Here is a 23720-nt window from a genome sequence, read left to right as displayed (position 1 = left end):
ACTAACCTAATTTGAATTAGTGCATCTAGACATAAAAACTAGTTCGAATTAGCATTTTGCTAATTCGAACTAGCATGTCCACATTGAGTGGACCCTGAACCGAGGTTAAGGATGGCCGGAAGCAGTGCCGGCAGGGCATCAGAGTAGGACTTAGAGTGTGGCGCTGCTGTCTCAGGCTAGCCGAGGGCTGTGCTTAAAGGGACCCGACCCCCACCCCGGACAGACAGTTCTCAGGGGTTCCCCGCTTGCGAAGCAGTCCTGGCTTGGAGTGCCTTGAGTACCCACACTGGGCACATCACAGCACTCGGCTATCAGCATGGCTGCACTTGCCTCAGGCTGCCATCCGGGGGGGTCAATCGGGGGGCTGCAGGAGAGCTTCCACCCCGAGGAGCCCGCAGAGCCACCCCAGTCCTCCCCACTGGGGGCTCGTACCCCATTCCTCCCTCACCCCCTTCCACTTCCCCACCCTAGTCCCCCTTCCTGATGTACAAATTAAAGGACACGTGTGTTCAAAAATAGAAACTCTCTTTATTGAACAACACTCGGGGAGACTGGGAAAAGGAGGTGGGAGAGGGGAAGAGAGAGGGTGGGAGAGGGGAGGGCAACTAAAATGATCAGGGGTTTGGAACAGGTCCCATATGGAGAGGCTAAAGAGACTGGGACTTCTTAGCTTACAAAAGAGGAGACTGAGGGGGGATATGATAGAGGTCTATAAAAACACAAGTGGTGTGGAGAGGGTGCATAAAGAAAAGTTCTTTATTAGTTCCCATAATAGAAGGACTAGAGGACACCAAATGAAATGAATGTTCAAAAATTTCTTCTTCACAAAGCAAATAGTCAACCTGTGGAACTCCTTGCTGCAGGAGGCTGTGAAGGCTAGAACTAGAACAGAGTTTAAAGAGAAGTGAGATCAAGTCATGGAGGTTGGGTCCATGGAGTGCTATTAGCCAGGGGGTAGAAATGGTGTCCCTGGCCTCTGTTTGTGGAAGGCTGGAGATGGATGGCACAAGACAAATGGCTTGGTCATTGTTTCGGTCCATCCCCTCCAGGGTCCCTAGCGTTGGCCACTGTCGGCAGACAGGCTACTGGGCTAGATGGACCTTTGGTCTGACCCAGTACGGCCATTGTAAGCTCAGGGCTCAGGGGGCTCAGTGGACCACCTTGATTTTCATGCAAACCTGCTCCTGGGTGGCCAGGCTGGCAGCTCTCCTGCCCTAGCCGGCCACTTTCCTGTGCCTAGTGCGGAAGTCGTGGATGAGGTCCACAATGTCCGCACTAGACCAGGCGGCCGCCCACCTCTTGCAGACCCGGGCAGGCTCCCGGGAGCCGCCAGCCTGGTCCCGGGAAGAGGCGGAGGGCTGGGTGGCAGTGTGATGTAGTGGGGGGTATTGGGCGGCTTTCTATGCTGGTTCTGTGGTAAGCCCACTGGCTGCTACCGGTACCACAGCCCAGAAGGACAGGGAGTGAGACACTATGCAAAGAGGGTCTCTCAACCTGTCCGACCAGCTACCCCCCAGGGAGAGGAACAAAGGAAGGTGGATGCTGCCCTGGCTGGGGGGCAGGGCTGGAGGAGAGTTAGTTAGTTTTCTGTCTGGGAGCATGGAGGAAGCAGCCTCAGCAACAGGCTGGGGGGTTTAGAAGCCGGACCCCCCCCCCCCATATCAAGGGGGGCTGAGGCATCTTAGGCCTGCCCTGTAACCTGATGACATCTGTGCTGTGCTGTATTCTGGAGAGGCAATAAACTTCCTCTGTTCTACTGGCTGGTGGAGTCTGTTCATGCCATTTCGGGGGTGCAGAAGGCGGGGGACCCCAACGCGCCGTCACAGACAGCGGGTGGCTGGTTTGTGCCGTGCCAGGTGCAGGGTCTGCTGGCTGGGTGCTGGCAGGCTTGCACCTGGCACGGGCACCGTAGTCAGACCGTGCCCCTTTAAGGGCTCCGGGGCCGGGAGGGGGGCAGAAGAGTTTCCCTGGTGGTGCCCAGAGTGGCCACCAGGGCAAGCTGGGGAGGGCTAGCCTCCCACTAGTTCCAATTAAGTGGCTACACAGCCCTTAATTCGAACTAGTTAATTCGAACTAGGCGTTAGTCCTCATAGAATGAGGTTTTCCTAGTTCGAATTAAGCGCTCCGCTAGTTCCAATTAAGTTCGAACTAGCGGTTTGCCTGTGTAGCACCTATCAAAGTTAATTCAAACTAATGTCTGTTAGTTCGAATTAACTTTGTAGTGTAGACAGACCCTCAGTTATCGGGTGCTGGTCAGCTCTCCCCCCGGGATCAAAGTCCTAAACAGCAGCCCTGCTGCCTTCACCCAGAATGTCTCAGATTGTCGCCTTTCACCAGATTGCCCAGGTCCAAGTGAAATTCACTAGACAAAATGGGCCAGTTGTGAATCTCAGCTCTGTCACACGCTGCTTCTTTATCGTGTGTTGGGAGTTGTTTATTTTCTTACAGGTGTCCATGCAGGGTGGAGGGGAGAGAGGATAAATATGTAAAAATCAAGACACTTAGCTACAAAATGGTTGCGCAACAATCAATAACATTTAGAATCAGATTTATTTTTCAGAAGCCACATAATGAAAAATAAAATTGATTATAAAGTTAGGACTTCAGAATGAACCAGCAAGTCAATACATTTAGGGCTCCATCTTCTATTCCTCCCCTCCCCTTCAGCATTCAAAAACAGATTAATGAAAAATAAGATTCACTTGGAAGATAAGTCACTTGGTTTTAAGAGTGTTTCAGCGAGATGGATTGCTCTGGCTTTATAACCTAAATTTGCAATCAGCCCTATTGATTTCTTAATGCTTCAGAGGAATATTGTTAACATTGATTTAAACCCAGTTCGTGCATTTTTAAGGCTGTTGGCCCCTTTTCTCCCCAATCAGACCATCCTACTTGAGCCATTGTCCCAAACAGCTGTTCTAAAGCGGTTCTTCCTCATTAGCCAATCAACATCCAGTTCTCGCTCCCTCTGCCTGGCTCTGAAGGGCTCTGGTTTTGTTACAATTTAATTATCGGCTCTGAGCTCTGCCTGATAGAAGCTAAAACGCAGGAATATTAAAAAAACCAACCAACAAAGATCCGGTGAGACGGGAAACCAATGGACAGGGCCGAGGAGAAAAACCTTCGAGCCCATAGGAGAAGCCACCTGCTGTCCCAAAGGAGCAGTGTCCTCTGGCACTAAGTTTGCAGTGTGAGAGATCTCACTACGTTTGCAGGCTCATCCCCACCAACGGCCTTCATCTCCGTCCGTGTGGACCTGAGGGACCAGTGGCAGTGCTGCCCTGGCTGGTCAGGAGAAGTGGGCTGCAAAGGGCTTTGTAGACCACTAATGAAACACCAGGCACTTAGACAGCAGTTGCTGTTTCCAAAGAGCCCTGCGAATGCTGGGACAGTCTCACAGCCTCCCCCTTGGGCGCTGGGGTCGATTGGATCAGCCCCAGCGGTGACTGAAGCACGTTAAGTATTTGCCGGGGCTGACGGGAACGCTGGGGTTAGAGCCCCTGGCCTTACGCTCAGTGCGCATGGGCACATGGCCTCGGGTCACTAAGGGCCGCAGTTGTCCTGGGCAGCGCGGGGTGAGGGTGGATGCCGCCCGCCCTGTGACGCTGCTCGATGTGTATCCCCGTGTCTGCAGGCCCCAAAGAAGGAACTCCAGAACGGGGTGATCCGCGGCTACCAGATCGGCTACCGGGAAAACAGCCCCGGCAGCAACGGGCAGTACAGCATTGTGGAGATGAAGGCCACGGGGGACAGTGAGGTCTACACCTTGGACAACCTGAAGAAGTTTGCACAGTATGGAGTGGTGGTGCAGGCATTCAACCGGGCGGGCACAGGGCCCTCCTCCAGCGAGATCAATGCCACCACGCTTGAGGACGGTAAGCTCGCCAGGCACCTGGGCGTACAGACAAGGGTGCGGGTTCTCCCGGTCTCTGGTACAGGCCAGCTAATCTATGGCAGCAGCAGCCACAATTCTGGCCTTGTCAGCATGGGGGACTTGCCACGATTTCACCCTGCTTTCCAGCACAGTTGGCAATGCTGGTCGGTCTGCCCCGCCCACGGAGCCGGCCACCCGTGGCGGATGATCCAGTAGTGGCAGGACCCGAGAGTGCGTGTGGCAGGGGGGCAGCAGTGTCTCTGCCTCTCGTTCTGTCTCCATCTGTCAGCCCTTCCCCCTTTGGGAGTAACGCCTCGGTGCTCTCCTGCGCGGCGTGTCTGACCCCTCTGCCCACTTCGCCTCTGGGGCCAGCACAGAAAGTACTTCCGGGCTCTGCCCCTTTCTGGTGGGGGGCAGCGCGTCTGGGATCTGTCCCCTGCCTGATGGGCCAGGAGGCTGGCTCGGATTATATCCCGGGGGTTTGAATTCTTTACCTACACTGTTTCCTGTGACAGGGAGTTCGCCCTGCACTGGCCCTTTAAGAGCAAACCCTGGCCCCAAGCAGGGTCTGGGAGTTTGGCCCCAGCTGAGGCCATGTTAGCTGATTGGGGCCCAGCTGGGAACCATATAAGATGATGGGCGGCTGCTCCTGGGGGAGAGCAGTGAGAGCCTGGCTGCTGGGGGAGGAGGAGGCGGTGGCTCCTTGGAGCTAGAGCAGGGCTGGGGAAGCAAGGCACGGCAGGGCAGGGCAGGGCAAGGCAAGGCAAGGCAGGGCAGGGCTAGGGGCGCTCGGGCCAAGCAAACCCCCAGATTGCAGGGCCTGAAGAAACAACCACCCCCGGAAGGGGGGCTCAGAGACTGACGTGGGCACTGCCGGAGGGCAGTGTCCTGAAGAGAACGACGTGGCCTGGAGGGAAGAGGGGAAACACCACCTGAGGGAAGGCACCCTGCCAGCAGGAGGTGCTAATTCCGGGGACAGACGGCCGGGGGTGCTACGGTGGTGAGTGAACCCCCTCACATTTCCCAAGAACGAGGCGACTTGAATCGGTGCACAGGGATCCAAATTCTGCAGGATCTTTAGCCCAACCAAAGGGATGTCGGGGTGGATTTGCACATCCCTGATCATCCGAGAACGGCTCCTGCAGGATGAGGGCTCTCCGGAATGTGGTATTACGAGGCCATTTATTGCAGAGCCCCCGCACTCTGAAATATTTCCAACTCCCTGCACGGGGGGATGGGGCAGGGAATTCGAGCCAGTAACTCAAACCCAGCCTCCATGGCACTCGTGCAAGGGGCCTGCTGCCTGCTCCTAGATCAGCCATGTGTCCAGCAGCAGAGAGAGCCGAGAGCAGCAGGGACGTAGCGAATGACCCACCCCAAGAACCATCTCGGCGGCTGCCCAGGAGTGGATGCAGGCGGTCGTGTCTGGCCGTGCCCTCTAACGAGCGCTGGTCCCTGGCCAAGAACACTCGTCACTTTCCCCATCTCCCCTCCCTGAGGAGATGGGGGGGTCTGGCTGCCTCAGCGGGGCCAGAACTCCTGGTTTCTGCGTGACCTTAGGTAAATCCTCTCAGCCGCGGGCCCAGGAGAGCTGTGTTTCACTGGGCGGATGGACCCACATTTTGAGGGCCTCAGATCTGGGTCAGGTTTTGCAAAGGAGGCTCTGATTGGGGCTCCACGAAAGGCCGGATTGTCGGGGCACTGCGCGCCCACGGCTCCCGTCGACTGCAGATGATGTGGGGAGTGTTCAGCGCCTCAAGACAGGCGTTGCGTGTCCATCGCTAGGAGCCCAGAATGAGAGCCTGCCTGGGGGCATGGGACCTGTACCCTGTGGTGCGTGGGAGGGGCGGATGTTACCCGCCTGCTAATGGCTGTGCTACTCTCCGCAGAGTGCGCGGCGGCCCTGGAGGGTAGGGGCAGCGCCCGGTGGGGTTACCCGAATGTCGTCATGTGCAAATGGCTGCCACAGATCAGACGCCAGCTGAACTGGAGGAATGTTCCACTGAGCAAACCTGGGGGCCTGGACAACCTGAACAGCCAGGTGTCTAAGGCTGAATGCTGTGACATCAGCCATGTGCACGCCGGGGACTGGCCCTGAAGGAAAAGAATCGGCTCCTTTATTATGATTGATCCTCACTTCCAGCTCGTGTGTCCGAGGCGACTGGGTATCCGGGGCCCCCACTCCCCAGCACTGTCGGGGGCGCTATGCTCCGAGTCTGCCCATCAGGCTGGCGTTTTATTTCCTCTTGTGTTTGGAATCTCAAGGCTGCCTATCCTGTCCGTGCTGACGGCACCATTCGTATTGTGCTAACCGCCCCACCCTACCCCCCGCATGGCTGAGTGTGCGTGGATGCGGGGAGGTTCAACAGAAGAAGGGTCTATTTAAAAGAGAAGCGGGGAAGCAGGCAGTCTTGCCAGCCGGTGGTGCATGAAACCACGTGCAGAGCATTGCCCCATCCGGCACCTCCCAGCCCAGGCAGGGAGCTCACCGGGGAAGGGGATGCAACCACTTGCCCTGCGCCTCGGGCGGCGCTCGTCCTTTGAAGAGCTCAGAGCATTTGGGGGGAGGGAGAGGAGTTAATTACGCTTCCTGGCAGCTGTATGAGGTGGGTAGGTGTTGGGCCCATTTAGCCTATTGGCTGAGCTATGGCTCGAGGTTGACTGGCTTGTCCGGGATCACGGGTAATTGGCTGCTGGCAGAGGGGGAATAGAGCCCTGGTGCAGACACCCGTGTTCTTGCTGTGAGACGCGCGCTCCCTCTGCCCAGACGAGAGGCGAGCGTCCGAAATTCCATCATGCAACCAGGGCGGGGGGCGCCCCAGAGCCCGCGGTGGGGAGGTGGGGTTCTTTGCCTGCCTTTGTTGGTGGCTTGCTGCGTGACCTGGAGCATGGGGCATGACCTCTCTGCATCGGAGCTGCTGTTGGTACAGTGGGACTGGCAGGTCTGGCCCTACGGTGTTGGGTGCTTCGGGTCCCCGGCTGAAAGGTGCTACGTGAGTGCTAAGCCGGAGTGGGTATTTGGGGCTGCCCTGCCATGCACCTTCTCAGCTTCTGGCCTCTTTGAGTGGCTGAGCGTGCCCTGAAAGCTGCAGGTAGCAGCTGGAGGGGGCCCAGCCTGTGAGCCCTGGCAGCTGCTCTACCTGCTCCTTGCAGGGCTGTTTTTACAAAATGCCTTCGATGTTTCCATTGGGGAGAGATTGCTGTTGGCCTCGGAGTCATTTTAAAAACAAAAAAAAAGTTTCACTCTGCATTTGCTCAGCAGTTTTTCATACTTAATTAAGGCTCTCATTAGCCTGTCAAAGCATGATCATTTCCTGGCTCGATTAGCACTCCTCCTGGGGTATTCAAGGGCCCCTGTTTTAGCAATAGTGTCTTTTCCATAATTATATTGCCTTCATTTTGTTCAAACGGACTCCCTGTATTAGTTTATTGCACTCAGTCCCTAATTACATGGTGCTTATATTTTTACACCTAAGTAATATGAAACAATAATCATTTTCAAAGAGGATCGTTAGGATGATGTATTATCATGTAAATGCTCATAAAAATTAGAGTTACCTCTTATGGGGCAGAGGGATCTAATTACCTTGCATCCAGCAAGCTCTCCTGCTTTTCCCATGGCTGTAAGTGTGGGATACGCACTCTTGCGGCTCCCCGGAGTGCGGGCTCTCCTTGGGCGTGGAGCCGCGCTGGAGCTCCGCCCGGCCGTGCTGGGTCGGGTCTGCGAGAGGCAGCCAGTTGCCGTCGCAGGGCAGCACGTTTCTGGGGTGCCCCTCGCACCGTGCTGACCTTGGGCACCCTACTGGTCCTGCAGCTCGGGGCCCCTTTGTGCAGGTGGGTCAAACGCCGCCCTGCAGGACAGCCCTGGGGAGGGGAGGGGAGGGCTGAGAGTCCCCTGGGTCAGGCCCAGACAGCTGCTTCAGCCTGTGCCCGGGGATGCTGTGCAAGTCTGCCTGACAAGCAGGGCCACCACGTTTCGGCACCTGAGGCGGGGAGCTCAAAAGACGCCCCCATGCCCCCTTTTCTCCTGCCTGCCTGTGTCTCTGGTGCCTCCTTCCTCCAGCCCAGCCTCCCCCAGCTCTGCATCCAGCGCAGAGAGACTCCATCGGCACCAGCAGCAGACACCATGTTCTGCACTCTGGGTCCTAGTGGTGTCCCTCCCCCCATCTGGCACCTGAGGTGGCTGCCTCACTTCTCCTCACGGGAAGGCCGGCCCTGCTGACGATCCCGGGAAGAGCTGGAGCTCACGGGGCAGGACTCCGTGAGAGCAGAGGGGCGGAGATGCCAATGGAGTGGTGTGGGCGGGGCATTAATGGGGTGATTAATACTAAGCAGCATGGACAAAGCGCTGGTACCTCGGCCTGCTGTTTGCCCAACGCCAGGCCCCTTCTGCAGCTAGGCGCCTCCAAAGCAGAGGATTCGGGGGGCTGGTCAGACTGACCACGGAGCCGGGCCTCCCTCAGCCCTGCCGAGTGGCTCCGCAGTGTGACCTGGAGGTGGAAGGGTGGCGCCCAGAGCAGGACGCATAAGAACGGCCGTACTGGGTCAGACCAAAGGTCCTTCTAGCCCAGTAGCCTGTCTGCCCACAGTGGCCAGCACCAGGTGCCCCAGAGGGGGTGGACCGAAGACAATGATCAAGCGATTTGTCTCCTGCCATCCCTCTCCAGCCTCTGACAAACAGAGGCCAAGGACACCATTTTATCCCCTGGCTAATAGCCTTTTATGGACCTAACCTCCATGAAATTATCTAGCTTCTCTTTAAACTCTGTTATAGTCCTAGCCTTCACAGCCTCCTCTGGCAAGGAGTTCCACAGGTTGATGCAGCTCAGTGCCAGCTCCCTGGGTGGCGATGCTGCACACCCATGACTCCACGGGGCTGCTTGCTGTGAGTCCCTGAAAAGGGCTCAGTGAATGGTGCCCCGTAGGGTGACCCCTCTAATGCCTGCCGCCTGTGCTCTCCACACACCCCGGCGGGGCGCGCCCTGGGCTGGGGGGAGGAAGGGGTCTGGAATCTGGCTGCTTGCTTAGGGGAAGCACCTGTGTTAAGCAGCCAGCCTGTAGAAGTGCCCAGGCTGGTTCTGCCCCACGCCAAGCCCACTGTCCTGCCTCCCTCCACCCAACCCCCACCCCATTCGTGGCCAAACCCAGCCCTAGGGTTGAAACCCGGTGCTGTAGGTTAGTCCACCTTAGCTTGCGTGAGCTGGGCCTAGGCTATGCTGCCAGCCGCTGTATGTCAGTGAGCTCCCGATGGCAGCAGCAGGTCTGCTCCGTCTACAAAACCCCTTGGCTGCTTTCTGCTGTGCTGCAAACTCGTCCTTTCCTTGGGCTTCCTGTCAAGTCTGGTGGGTGCTCGTGGGGATGCCTACACCGCAGCTGGGCGGCGGCGTTCTCAGGACTGGCAGACAGATCCCACCTAGCGGACTGCAACTGGCAGCATGGCTTTGTGCGGCACGGATGGTAGCTTGGACGAGCCACCTGAGTTCAAACCTGCCCAAGCCCTGAGCCCGAGCTCTGGTGGCTAGCCCGCTCTGCTATTTCGCACACACTAGCTCTAGCTGAGCTGCTGCAAATCTGTTTACCTCCCGGGGAATCACCCCTCCCCAGCTGCAGTGTAGATGGACACTGTTACCCTATTTACACCCACCCTGGAGCAGCCCTGCCTGCCACTGCGTCTGGTTTGCATCTTCTAACCCCCATTTGGCTGCTGCTAACGTCACTTTCAGTCCAAGCTTTGCTGCAGAATGGAGCCCTCTCTGGTGGGTGAACTAGGTGGAAAGCGGAAATTCTAGCCCCTGAGAAATCCCAATAATTCGGCTTCTGCTTTTGTCTCAAATGACTGAAAATATTCACAGAACGTTGAGAAGTTCTGATTCGTAAATGTTCCCGTGAGGCGTTCCAGCTCCTCAAGCCAAGTCCGGGCTCCGATATCTCCCAGCATCGTCCTCCACTTTGAAATGTGGATTTGGAATAAAATACGTGGTTTCAGCACGACATTAAAATGACCATTTGAGTCGGACCAACACGCTACACAAGGCAAAACGTGAAACGCTCCTTTGAAATCGTTTTTCCTGGGGGACCGTGTCGGGTTGCACAAGCCCACGTTTTCTCATGGGAATGGGTTTTGTGGTTGGGAAATTCTGACCCAGTCAAGTTGGGGTCCTGTTGCATGCAGCACCCCGCTGTGGTCTGGCTTCTCACGTGCTCCGAGGGGCAAATCTGAGAGCCTGGAATTCGTACCTGCTCATTGCTCACACGCAGCAGCCAGGCAAAGCCTAAGAATAGACGCTGTGAGACTGGAGCTACCTGAACAGACAGATGGTGAGACCATCACTGATGCTCTGCTCATATTGCGATGCCTCCTCCCCCGCTGATTCACATCCTCTCTCCCCCTCCCTCTCTCTGCTTCGCTTCTTCCATCAGTTCCCAGCCAGCCCCCTGAGAACGTGAGGGCGTTATCCATCACGTCTGACGTAGCTGTGATCTCCTGGTCGGAGCCCCCACGCAGCACCCTGAACGGCGTGCTCAAAGGATACAGGGTCATCTTCTGGTCTCTCTATATGGACGGAGGTGAGGGCTCAGCTGGACTGGCTGGGTTTGCTTTCTGTTTCCTACTCCCCTAATTCGGAAATGTTACGCAAAGGTGAGAGCCTGGCTAGATCGCCAGCTCCATGAGCCCCAGGTGTGTCTGCCACCTCATCTACACGCACAGCTGGGCTCCACTTAGCACCTGGCCTTCAAGGCCCCTGCCATTGTAGTCTGCAGCCAAGCCTGCTGTGCGACGGGTTTTTCTGTGACCGCGGTGTGACGGCGCGTTGGGGTTTCCCATCTCCTGCACCCCCGGAGTGGCACGGACAGACTCCACCAGCCAGTAGAACAGAGGGAGTTTATTGCTCCTCCAGGACACAGCACAGCACAGATGTCATCTGGTTCCAGGGCAGGCCTAGGATGCCTCAGCCCCCCTTGAGATGGGGGAGCCTGGGCCCCTAAATTCCAGCCCCTTCCCTAGGCTGTCTCCTCCATAATCCCAGAGAGACACTAACTAACTATCCCTTCCAGCCCTGCCCCCAGCCAGGGGCAGCATTCCACCCTCCTTTGTTCCTCTCCCTGGGAGGTAACCGGTCGAACAGGTCACCTCCCTGTCCCATCAGCTACTCGGCTGGGCCGTGGTCCAGGCAGCAGCCAGTGGGGTCACCCACAGCCCCAGCCCAGCAACCAGCAAGGTACCCCCACTACGTCACATGTGGAAATGGCCCTAAAGAGCCAGGATGCCAGGGGGGCCCTGTGTCACGTGGCAGAATAGAGCACAAGGCCGCGCTGCCTTTGGAGGCTTCCGTGGTGGCAGGTTCATGTGCTCGTAGTCTCTGGGGACGGTTGGGAATCTCCAAGCCGTGAGCCCCCAGATCGGAAGCTGGGCCCGGAAGCTGCAGGAATAACTCTGCACAGATGGGCGGGTAATGTGGGCTGTGACCCAGCTGGCTTCCCTGTCCCTCTGCCTGGCCTGAAAGCAACAAGGGATAGTTGTGCCCGGCTCAGACCCCTGGCCGCGCATGACAGGAGCACGCACTAGTCCTGCCAAGGGGGCCAGGCCACATCCTCGGGGCCAGTGTTCTCCCAGGTGGTTAATCAGCCCTGCCCACTCAGAGGCGCTGATAATCACCGGTGGAGCTCTGCTGCCCTGCAGCTCGGAGGGAACATTGCCTGTGACTGTCAGGAGCAAAGCAGCTGTCTGGTCCTGAGCCCCCCGGTTTGTTCCCCTGCAGAGTGGGGGGAGATGCACAACATCACCACCATGCGTGAGCGAGTGGAGCTGCGGGGGATGGAGAAGTTCACCAACTACAGCGTGCAGGTCCTGGCGTACACGCAGGCCGGCGACGGGGTCCGCAGCAGCGTGCTCTACATCCAGACCAAGGAGGACAGTGAGTGCCGCCCACGCACGGTGGGGCCCCAGGGAGGAGAGGAGAGGGTGTCGCGGGTGGGGGGAGGGCAAGAGGGTTGCTGGTACGGTGGAGAAGCGGGGCCGGCTGGGGCATGGCGGTGGGGGGCACGGGCTGTTTGTCCGGCTGGGGCAGGACATGCCAATGCTGCAAGGGGACGCCAACGCAGCAGAGGTGGCGGGGGGAAGACGCTATTGAGCCAGGCTGTCAAGGGCTTGTTGAACTCAGGAGCCGAGGAGAAGGCTGCCCTCGCCAGTGATGCCAGCCAGCGTCCCGGGGCAAATGCTGACTCAGCTGCCCCGCTCCGGTCTTCTCTAGCTGAGGAGCCCAGTGCCCGCTGTGCTGGGTCCCTCCCCTGCCATGGTGCCAGCCCTCTGGCCAGCGTGGAACAGGATGGGACCTGGGACTCAGGCTGAGCTGAATGTTCTTGCGGCTGGGTGGTTTGGGCCAGTCCCAGGGAAGGACACGGGAAGCCAGCGAGATGCCACAAAATATCACGGGTGCTGATCCGGAGCTCTCTAGGGGAGTGCGGGCAGGCACAGCTGGGGCTCTCCTTGCAGGGGGTTGTTTCTAATGCCTCAGGGCGCGTTGGGCACCCTTAGCCAATCTGTCCCTCCCAGCTCAGATCCGGCTGGAGAGCCGGGGTATCCCGCGGGAAGGCTTGAGTGCCAGATAGGGAGAGGGTGTCAGGTGGGGTGTCTGTCTGTCCCCGCTTGGCACTCGGTGATTGGCACTCAGGTCAGCTGGGGGCAGCTGTGATGACGTCCTGGCTGTTGTTCGAGATCCCTCCACATTTGCTGCCTCTGAGCAGTTGATTCCTTCCCGTGTCCTTCGTAAGGGAGCTGCAGCCCACGCAGCACACTTGGGTCTGAGCTGGATAGTTACACAGCGAGCCCTCCCTCCAAGAGATGCGGCACACTTGGCTCAGAGGCTCGGCTCGCCGCATGCTACCAGAGGAAGGGGGGACGTTATGGATTTTAGCACCTGTGCGCGCTCCCCTTTCCTTGGCTGAGAGACTATTAACACGTGTTAATTAGAATGAGGAAGATTCAGCTGTGAGTGAGTCATTAGCAATGAATAAAACAGCCAAGATGTTCCCAGGCCCCAGAATCAAGACTGACAAATTAGGACTCACAAGGATGGGGCAGGAGTTTAAGCTGATTCGGTTCCTTCCTCCGGCGTTAGGAAGTGATGCGCAGCCCCAGTTGCAGAATGCTGAGCTGCTTCCCTGGCAGCCTGGGGACGGAGTCGAGCTCTGGTCTGGTCGCCATGCAGTGTGTGCGGGAGCGGTGGGGGGGTTGTGTGGAGTGGTGGGTGGGGCACCCCGCCTCGGCCGACGTGACTGCAGCTCGTGCAGAGCCCATCTCCTGGACGTGGTACGCTCCAAATAACGCTTGGGTCTCCCCCCCTTCCCCCCGAGTAGTGAGAATCAGAGCAAAGGAAAAAGACAAAGGCGGCCACTTGGGCAGATTTCTGGTTGCCTTTTGGGGCTAAGCTTTTGGGCGGGTTATAGGTCTGTGCTCAGAAAGGGACGTTCTCCTGCTCCTCCTCATCACCCCAATGTCATTACCTCACAGACACTAACCTTCCCCTACCCCCACTCTGTTCTAAAATCTGATTTGTCAATTTCACATCTGTTCATTTTTTTGATTGTACCCTTTGGTATATAGGGTTGTACCAATTTTCTTCCACTATTTGATCTGAGGAAGTGGGTCTGGCCCACGAAAGCTCATCACCTAATAAACCATCTTGTTAGTCTTTCAAGTGCTACATAGTCCTGTCTTTTGTTTCAGCTGCACCAGACTAACACGGCTACATCTCTATCACCATCCCACCTGATATGTGCTCCAAGTAGTCTCAGGCGCAGTAAGGGCTGTCTTCCTCCCCAGGGTTTCCCAACCGATGGGTTGGGACCCAAATATGGGTTGTGGGTCCCCAGGTGTCTCCCCAGGAGCCATTCACACATTTTTTTGAATTGCCCTGGGTCACCAAGTCTTCCTGAATTGTCAGAATGGGTCCCCATCTGGAAAATGTTGGGAACCACTTGAGTCTAGGCTGGTCTGTCTCCGCAGCCACCAGCCTTCCTGCAATAGACTTTCCTCTTTCAGCTTCCTCCATTCCAGCAGAGCAAACCTTCCAGGCTAGTCTAGTTAGTGCTGTGTGAGCCCAGCTCTGTTAGAGAAAGGGTGTGCCTCCTCCCAGGTAGGTACACATACCAAAACCAGAGTGTGAGTGTGAGTGTGTGTACAGATGCATGGATCCACATCCACCCTTCTTATCTGAATAGAAAAAGATACAATTTTTGGATGCATAAGAAATGGGTAGAAGTTGACACTGAAACCTACGTCTTAGGAAACGGTGGGTTTGGAGTACTGTGTCCTGTTCTAGTCGCCCTATCTCACCATGCATAAAGTGCAGACAGAAATGTTTGAGATGGAAATAACTGGCACCCAGAGATCTTTGATCAGTTCAGAGAGACGAGATAGAAGTGGTGTACACCAGAAACTTCTGTTCACCCTTTTTCCTAATAGAAAGGCAATAGGGTATTTATTAAAACTGAAAGGCTGCGTCTAGACTGGCATGATTTTCCAGAAATGCTTTTAACAGAAAAGTTTTCTGTTAAAAGCATTTTCGGAACAGAGCGTCTAGATTGGCAGGACGCTTTTCCACACAAGCACTTTTTGCGGAAAAGCGTCCGTGCCAATCTAGACGCGCTTTTGTGCAAAAAAGACTCGATCGCCATTTTCGCGATCGGGGCTTTTTTGTGGAAAACTAATCTCAGCTGTCTACACCGGCCCTTTTGCGCAAAAGGGACTTTTGCCTGAACAGGAGCAGCATAGTATTTCCGCTAGAAGCACTGATTTCTTACAGTAGGAAGTCAGCGTTTTTGCGGAAATTCAAGTGGCCAGTGTAGACAGCTGGCAAGTTTTTCTGGAAAAGCGGCTGATTTTCTGGAAAAACTGGCCAGTCTAGACACAGCCAAAGGGAAGAAATTTGTAACGGAAACAGAAGCACTTCTTTGCACAGTGCAAGAGTAACATGCAGAGCTCCTTGCCACAAGGTATCACAGGCTGAGCTCCTGGGGGTTCAAACAGGATCAGATGGTGGCATTGCTGAAACATTCAGCTATGCCGCTGTCAGAAGAGGGGGTTGTGGGCAGTCATGTCTAGTAGTTAGAGTCCAAATGCTTGAGCTAAGGCTCAAGAATGCATTGCAGCCAGGAATCAGAGCCAAGGGTTGGAACCACATTCCCTGGAGGCAGGGAAGAGAGCAGGAGCAAGGCTCGTTCTGCGGCAGGAGTGAGGCTGGGACAGGACTGGGACAAGGCGGCGAGCCGGGCAGGGTCTTGGCTGGGTTCAGGGCAGAAGCAGGGAGTGCAGTGAGGGGTTCAGGGAGACAGAGAATCCATGGGCATGTTGCATTGAGCTGCTACAGCTCTTGGGCTTCAGGGCAAGCCAACTGCCAAAGCCAATCGGGCGCTTCTGCTGCAACCTATCTGTCCCTGCTGGCTGCTTACCACTGGGGCAGGAGCCGGGGCAGCTGCGGCTGCTCCTTCCTGCTAGCTATCGAGGGAGGCACCCTCCTGAACCCAGGCGTAAGCAAACGGCCGAGTGCTGGGATGCATAGCGCCCGTGCCAGGCTATTGCCTGAGGATCCACTATGGAGCTCTGGAGAGGAGGTGCTGCTCACCCTGCCATTCTGGTGCCTCCATCTCTGACGAGGGAAGTGTAATGCACAGATCAGCGCACTGTGCTCACCTGCTTGCTCCCAGACAGCCAGTGGAGGGACTGTCGCTTCATACGGGGGTCGGGGAGAGCAGAGTTTGGCCTCCAATTTATAGGAGTTGTCCCCTCCCTGGGACGGAGGGAGACAGCCTTGCCCCAGATAGTCCCCCTGCCACACAGCTGCAACCCCATGGCCTGTAGGCAAACCCACGTTGTATAGTCATCGCAGTGGGAAGGAAGTACATTAACTCTTGGGCTGGCAGAGACAGGAGAGCCAGGAATCCCAGAGCTCCTAGCTGGCCTGCTGCCCTCAGCTCCAGGGTGGGAGCCGCATGGAGTTAGAGATACCTCCTCAGTTTCTCACCAGCCAGCTCCCCCCACGCTGCCTACGTGGACAATTAAACTGCGCTGCCTTTCGACAGTGTGGCGAGACTCGGGCGGTGTTGAGAAAAGGGGTGAATCCTCGTAAAGCTGCCCCTTCCCCACGCCATGTCCCGGGACGCTGGATGGGTCCCAGATAAAAGTTCCCTTCAAATCTCCAGAAAGAGAAGACAAAATGGCACTTGAGGAATTTCCAGAGTCTACTCAAATAGACTCTTCACTCTGCTTCAGGGGCCCCTTTCAGTGGGGAGGGGGGGCAGCGTCCTTCAGCCACAGGCACAAAAAGGCTCCGCTAGTTTAAACGAAAGAGGAATAAGACCTGGGAGGTGGCGAGGCCAAGCCATCGGTCCAGAGGCGGGGGAGGGGGCGTGCGCATCTTTTTCCGGTGACTTTTTCTTCACTTTTGCAGCAGTTTCCTTCTTGCATGTGTCCTCTTGTGCAATTGGTCCTGAGCTGCTAGAAAGAGAGAAAGTCAGAGAGGGGAGGGAGGGTTTTTTGACTCTGTTCTTTGAGTGTAATTGTGGCGTATAACTGCTTTCTGATGTCTCCCCCTCTCCTATGTTTCAGCTCATCTTTGTCAAGCAAGCCTGAGCTCTTGCAATAGAACTAATCACTTCTTTTTTTTTCTTCCTCAATGCTCTGAGGTTTCTTGCCTAATATCCTTTTGCCCAGTTAATTCAAGTCTGCACACGTACCTCCCACTTCGGACCTTTCTCAGTCATTGTAAAGTGCTTTAGTAGTTTCCTGCCCAGTAGTTTTTGTCATGCCTCCATTCTTTTTTCCCAAGTGTATTCCATATAAAATTCTCCTCTACACTGTGTCCTACCCCTCTGCGCTGTGTGCGCGATCTCCCACGGTTTCTATCTCACTTCTCCTGCGTTGGCAGAATCACCTAGCCCCAGTACAATTCCTCATCAGCTCAGCCCTCCTCATTATTCCTTCCCCCACAGGGGCCCTCTTTCTGGCCAGCACAACCCTCTGCAGTGATTTTGCCATCCAAGCCCCCTGTCCAGCCAGCATGACCCTCGCCCCAGTTTCTCCCAGCCGGGCCCTACTTCCTTGTCAGCACAAGCCACTTCAGTCATTTTCCCCGTCAGTTATTTCAGACGAGTCCAGGCAACCTGCCTCGGAGATTTCCCGCCCTGGGCCTCCTGCCTGTCACCCGTACCTGCCTCCAGCTGTTTTCCCACCCTCCGCCCTGTCAGCGCCAGCCACCTCCGTTTTCTCGCACCCGGCCCCTTCTGCCCAGTGTGCACGAGCCACCTCTGGGCTTTCCTCAGCCGCCTCAGTGGTTTTCCCGCCCACGGCCTCCTGCCCGTCAGCCCAATTCATCTCTGTTTTCCTGCCTCGTGCCACCTGCCCTGTCAGCTCAGCCCACTTCATTGGTTTCCTGCCCCTCCTCCGCTGTCAGCACAACCCGCTGCCCTGCTTTTCCTGCTCATCGGCTGGCCCCACCTCCAGGCTTCTCCCACCATGACTGCCTGCCCTGTCAGCGCTGGCCACCCCCACTGGTTTTCCTGCCCAGTGCTCTACCCTGTCACGTCAGCTCAGCTCACCCAGGTTGGATTCCCCACCCAGTGCCTGGCCCTGTCAACTGGAGACACCTCCGGCCCACGGCCTCCTGCCCGTCAGCCCAATTCACCTCTGTTTTCCTGCCTCATGCCACCTGCCCTGTCAGCTCCGCCATCTGGCCCCCTCGCCCTGTCAGAGCCAGTCACCTCCCCTGGCTTTCCTGCCCTGCACCTCTGCCCTGTCAGCGTGTGCCAGCCGGGGGGCTTTTGCGCCTCAGTCAGTCTAGCGTGTGGATTCCCAAGCTAGGAAGCTCTTTAGAGAGGGCAGGGGGCCTGGAGCTCCCCCCCCCCCCCAAGGAACGTTGCTGGGTTTTCCCCCTCGCTCCTTGATAAAGGAGGGGCAGAGTTTGCTGCACTCTCCTCACTCTGGCTGGGGAGTGCAGGGGGCAGATGAACCTGGACTGCCCCATCCGGGAGACATGCACCTCTCCCTTGGCTGTGCCTGTGGGAACTACAGTGGCCATGGAGAGGCGCTTCTCATCTGGCCCCAAGGCGCTGCCGTGAGAGAGGACTGGGGTGGTTCTCTCCCCAGGGCGGCCTGTGGACTGCATCCCTCACCCCGAGGAATTATTCAAATGAAGCTGGGACGTTCTCGTTTCATTTTCTGAAAAACAGAAACTAATTGAGTTACAGACTCGAGCAACGTCGCCGTGTAGCTCTTCTGGTATTTGTAATAAAACTAATATAAAGTGAACACTTGCTTACTTCACGTTGTGTTGTAACCGAAATCAGTGGACCTGAGAGTGGAGGAAAACCATCCAAAAGATTTATAAGAAATGTAGATTGGTATTCTGTTCTGAACAGAGCGATTAAACCGGCATTAATTGAGACAATTCTTCTAATCTCACAGTTAATTGCTATTCTGTTTACTCGTTTGACAGTTCTACTTAGGACTAAATCAAGAAATCTGGGTGCAGCTCTGAATGTTAGGACCTCCGTGGCTGAGGGGTTGGGAGCCGGGCAATGCAGTTTCCTACATTACTGCTGTCATGGGAGGCGTCTTTAGTCTAAACACGTGGACAGGAGCAGGGTTTGGCTCAGGAATGTTAGTGGAGAGAGGAGGTGTCTGTACCTGGGGTGGGGGGCTGTCTGCTCTGTACCCCGGTGCCCCCCTGCGCTGTGATGTGTGGTTCCCACTGACTCACCCACATGTGGTGTAGTGTCAGTACCTTGCTGGTCGCTGTGGTTGCACTGTGGATGACACTGGCCTCTGCCTGTGAGCACTGCCCAGCAGGTGGGCTGCCTACGTCACTAGACAAAGACCCAACTGGTCAGACCGGTTGAGGGCAGCCAGGGAACTAAGGAAGGGAGTGTGCGGGGGAAGGGGCAGTTGCTGGCTGGAAAACATGGAGGAACAACCTAAGCTGAGATCTGAGGGTCTAGGGGGAGGGGGGCGATGGACCCCCTAACCTCGGGGTCTGAGGCATCCTGGCCTTGACTCCTGTAGCCACATGACGTCTGTGCTGTACCCTGGAGAAGCAATAACCCCTCTCTACGCCACTGACTGGCGGAGCCTGTTCTTGCTGCTACGGGGCTGCAGGACCGGGGGGGAACCCCGACACGCCATCACAGAGGGCGCGATGGATCCAGTTGGAGCTTTGCTGCTGAGTGCAGCAGTCTCAGGAATCCTCCCGCACTTAGCTGCTTTGCCCAGGCTTGGCTCTTTTGTATGTGCATGATCCTCCCTGCCATGCTGAGAGTCTTGGCATGCAGGAGGCAATGGGTCCGGGGACTCACTGGACTGCCTGGTGTGAACTCCCTGTGCCTCTGGTAAATGACAGCAGGGCCCAGCCCTTCACTCCATGGAGGCCTCTAATCTCCCTGCTTGTACCTCTGTCCAGTGATCCTGCAATTGGCAGCAGATAGCAGTGAGCCCCTGCAGTGTGGGGCTTGCCTAAAGACCATCTCTGGCAGGTCCTGCTGCTCTTTCTGCGAGAGGCAGGAGTTTGCCTCGGAAGTCCTTAGAGACCTATCCCTTCCCCCAGCCTTCTCTCTTCTACAATCTGCTGCTTAGCCAGCCAGCTGTCACCCTCATCCCAGATGTGGCTGCATTTCAGCGGTGCCCTTTGTGTAGGGTTGGAATGCATTTTGGGATCCGTGGTGCTGTACAAGTGCAGGAGGGGTTGCAGCTCTGGGCCTGGGGCGGCACAGCACTTGCTAGGGTCGTGTTGATCAAAAACCAGACTTTTGTTGCTGATCCTGCATGGTCCTTTCTGCAGTTGATACGTCTACATTTTCAGCTCAGTGGGCAATCAGTTTACTGGCTGATGTGGTGCCAAGTTGCTCCTTACAGCTTTAGATTCCTGCAGGCTGAAATCTGTCAGGGGCTCTCTGGACAAGCATATGTTTGTTAGTTATGCAGATATAGTGCACTTCAATCTGAGCATCTAACCCCATGGAGCTGAGAGAGGCAGCCCTGCCCTGCTGGTGACCAGTCCTCCTTCCCTTCAGAGGAAGAGAACCCAGCTAGATGAACATGAGAACTGGCTCAGACCAAAAGTCCATCTAGCCCAGTATCCTGTCTTCTGACAGTGGCCAGCGCCAGAGGGAATGAACAGAACAGGTCATAATCACATCCTATCACCCATTCCCAGCTTCTAGCAGACAGGCTAGGGACGTCCCTGCCCATCCTGGCTAACAGCCATTGATGGACCTGCCCTCCATGGATTTATCTAGCTCTTTTTTGAACCCTGTTAAAGTCCTGGCCTTCACAACATCCTGTAGCAAGGAGTTCCACAGGTTAAATGTGCATTGGATGAAGAAATGCTTCCTTTTGTTTGTTTTAAACCTGCTGCCTATTAGTTTCATTGGGCGACCTGTAGTTCTTGTTTGTTATGAGCTGAAGGGCATCTGAGGAGGTTGAGGCGTAAGGAAGACAGGGTTGTGAGCCAGGGGGTGCAGAGAGAAGAGGCGCCGTTATAAGAAGCAGGCGAAGGGGGAAAGAGGGGGTTTTGACAGGATACGAGCTGAAGAAGCAGAGGCCAGAAATGGCTGTCTCCAGCATTAACACGGGAGAGCGTTGCCTGCTGGGGGCGTGAGGCAGAGGGAGAAGGGTGATGGCAAGTGTCTATAGGGAGGGAAGTGTGAGACTCAAGAAGTAGATTTGAGAGCAGCCTTCAACTTCCTGAAGGGAGGGTCCAAAGAGGATGGAGAGAGGCTGTTCACAGTAGTGACGGATGGCAGAACAAGGAGCAATGGTCTCAAGTTACAGTGGGGGAGGTCTAGTTTGGATATTAGGGAAAACTATTTCCCTAGGCGGGTGGGGAAGCTCTGGGGTGGGTTCCCTAGGGAGGGGGTGGAGTCTCCATCCCTAGAGGTGTTTCAGTCTCGACTTGACAAAGCCCTGGCTGGGTTGGTTTAGTTGGGTTGGTCCTGCCTAGAGCAGGGGGCTGGACTTGGTGACTCCTGAGGGCTCTTCCAGCCCTGGGATTCTAGGGTTCTAGGGTCTGGAGAGGTCTGTGCTTTGGGTTGTGGGGGAGATTTGGACGCATATGAAACAGTGCAGTAAAAATAACCCAAGCCCAGCCCCCTGCTGCCAAAGCCATTAGCACTTGGCGAAATAAACACTTTTTTTAAAAGCTCTGGTTATTTAAATATTTACATGTCTGCCTGGCCTACTTTAATTCCATTACCTAGTTGGAGTGTGTTCCTGGGACCGCGCTGTCCTTGGGCAGGGAACAGGAGACAGGGGCCCTGGCTCCCTCGGCTGCCTGTCTTCGGAAAGCACCAGATGCTGGGAAGGCACATTAGGGTAGCGCAAGGATAAGCCAGTCGGGCATGTTAGTGGATTAAGGAGACAGACATTAAAAGCCAATCACGGCTTCTAACTACGAGCGTGCGCTGGAATGAACTCTCCTGCCTCCGGCTTGGCCAAGCGCAGGGGCTGCCCTCGGTTAGAGGTGGCTACGTGGTTTCCGTCCTCTCCCAGGCTGGTGCCTGCACACGAGTAGACCCAGCATCTTGCAAAGAAAGGTCTGTGGGGAGAGATGCAGGAGGGGCCGCCTCCGCTCCCCTTGCCCTAGCCATAGGGTTGGGGGCCCAGTGACCCCAGCAAGGAGCCCGCAGCTGCGATTCTTAGGCTCCACTGCTAGCTCACTCTCTCATCCGCCCCTCTGCAAAGCTCGGGCACGCCCTGCGCGTGACCCGTGTGTGAGGGGGCTGGCTGTGGTTTGGAAAGTGCTTTGTGATCCTGGGCCGGGTAGTGTCCTTGCACTGGAGGTGGGAGGGAGGGCTTGTGGGGCCTGTGTCTCAGGGGTATTTCAGCTGCCCCGCGGGGCAGAAATGAGCTGCCAGACAAGCTGTAGCATCGTGCCTGTGACCCCACCTTGAAATGACCCCCCGGGGAAATAGATTTTCACACGAGGCCTCAGACCCCGCACGATGTCAGACCGCAGAACTGTCAGGCGTCACAGCCTGAATGCCGCCCGTGTTCTTGTGCCGCGAGAGGGCACCAGCGACGAGGATGCATTTGAACCAAACTACAGCGTCAGGCGCCTGTCTCAGTCTGGGCTGAACACAGGCGCACAGGAGAAGAGCCACAGACGCGACACAATGCTTAGGAAACCTGACCTGCCAGGAAAGGTTAAAAACTGGGCATGTTGAGACTTGAGCGAAGACCCGACGAGTCTTGAACTATGCTAAGGGCTGTTATAAGGAGCCCGGGGATCAATTGTTCTCCATGCCCACGGAAGGCAGGACGAGAGCCAACGGGCTTAAGCTACACCAAGGAGGAACTTGGTGAAATATTACGAAAAGCGTTTTACCGCTGAGGCCGTTAGGCTCTGGCATGGGCTGCCAAGGCAGGTTGCAGCCTCCCCGCCACCTTGCTCCTGCCTCAGTGCCAGGAAGGACCAGGTGGCCTATCCAAGTCCCTTCCGATCCAGCATTTCTGTGGTTCTGGGAAAGCCCCAACCCGGGGCCTTCCAGCGCTGAGCCCAAAGGGACAAGCAGAATGGATTTGTCCACCACCGGACTGGCTGACTCAGCATCTGCCCTCATTGGGATGGGAGGTGGACGGTTCGGCCCCGTGGCAGGGGAGGTACGTGCAGCCTCCAGAACAGCTGTCCTCCATGTCGTGCACCCGGAGGGGTCCTGTGCCAAGATGACGTCTGCTCCCCACCCCCACCAGGGCAGGCTTCAAAGACACTTTCGGCAGCGCTGACTGCCCAGTTTAAGGCACTGCGCTGAGAGCAAGACTCCCAAGGCTGTGGCTGCCTGCAGGCGCTGGGGTGCAGGGAGAGCTCTGGCTCCTCCCCCCTGGGAGAAGGAATCCGCACCCTGCTCCTGGCCGGCTTTGCTCAACGGGTCGTGTCTCAGCTGATCTCTCTTTCTCCCTCAGTTCCAGGCCCCCCCGCTGGGATCAAAGCTGTCCCCTCTTCTGCCAGCAGCGTGGTCGTGTCCTGGCTTCCTCCGGCGAAGCCGAACGGGATCATCCGGAAGTACACCATCTTCTGCTCCAGCCCCGGGTCCGGCCAGCCGGTGAGCGGGACGCGAGGGAGGTGGGTGGTTGGGCAAGTGCTCGGCAGTGAGGGAGTAAGCCCCCGCCCTGGCCCCCCATCCTTAGTGTGCACCCACCTGGGGCTGCCTGGCAGCACAGCACTGGATGTGGCAAACAGGCACGCTGGGCTTGCCATCGGAGGGAGCTGGGAAACATTCAGCGCAGAGCGCAAGGGGTCAGAGAGCACCTGCGGGCCCCACAGCTACACGAGCTAATGGGTCAAGTAGAAGTGACGGTGGGAATGCCAGGGCCCCTTCTCACACCCTGCCTGTCTCCTGGCCCATTTAAGAACCTGCCTCCCTCGAGTCAAACCAGCGCACGAGAACCTACCACTTGAGCTGCAGGAGTAACTCCGTTAGCAGCTAGGAGTAGTGGGCTGTTATCCTCTATGGACCATCCCGGAGAAGGGGACACAACGTTTCTCTAGCATTTTGCATGTATTGCCTCTGGCTCATCTGGCCCTGCCATTCCCGATGCTCGTAATCTAAAGGCACCTTAGCGGCGAGGGCAGACGCCCACTGCCCTGCCTAGGAAAGTTCATCAGTTGTTTGTATGGTGGATTCGTGTATTTCTGTAGCGGGGTGGATTCTGTCCCAGACACCCCTCCGCCTGTGCATTTCTTCCTGGCAGGTCCGTGGGTCGGTGGGAGGGATCGCTTGTGCTTTTAAGAAGCAGCCAAGTCAGAAGATACATGTTAAGATGGCGCCTGCTCTGTTCCCCGGTCCGTGCGGACTGCAG

At 56.5% G+C, this 23720-nt stretch overlaps 1 protein-coding gene across 2 annotated transcripts in view; it reads left to right on the top strand.

Moving 5' to 3' along the window:
• The window catches only part of DSCAML1 (DS cell adhesion molecule like 1), a 258686-nt gene that overhangs the window by 200995 nt on the left and 33971 nt on the right, over positions 1-23720 (top strand). For both annotated transcript variants that reach the window (XM_075909312.2, XM_075909311.2), the window contains exons 17-20: positions 3635-3875; positions 10295-10441; positions 11635-11790; positions 22824-22963. In XM_075909312.2, the coding sequence (XP_075765427.1) occupies positions 3635-3875; positions 10295-10441; positions 11635-11790; positions 22824-22963 (684 nt within the window). The remainder of the gene's footprint in view (positions 1-3634; positions 3876-10294; positions 10442-11634; positions 11791-22823; positions 22964-23720) is intronic.

This window comes from Pelodiscus sinensis, chromosome 25, assembly GCF_052426305.1.
Source record: "Pelodiscus sinensis isolate ZL-2025 chromosome 25, ASM5242630v1, whole genome shotgun sequence".
Taxonomy (NCBI): domain Eukaryota; kingdom Metazoa; phylum Chordata; order Testudines; family Trionychidae; genus Pelodiscus; species Pelodiscus sinensis.
Note: the sequence above shows the minus strand (reverse complement) of the source record. Positions and strands in the feature narration are given on the sequence as shown.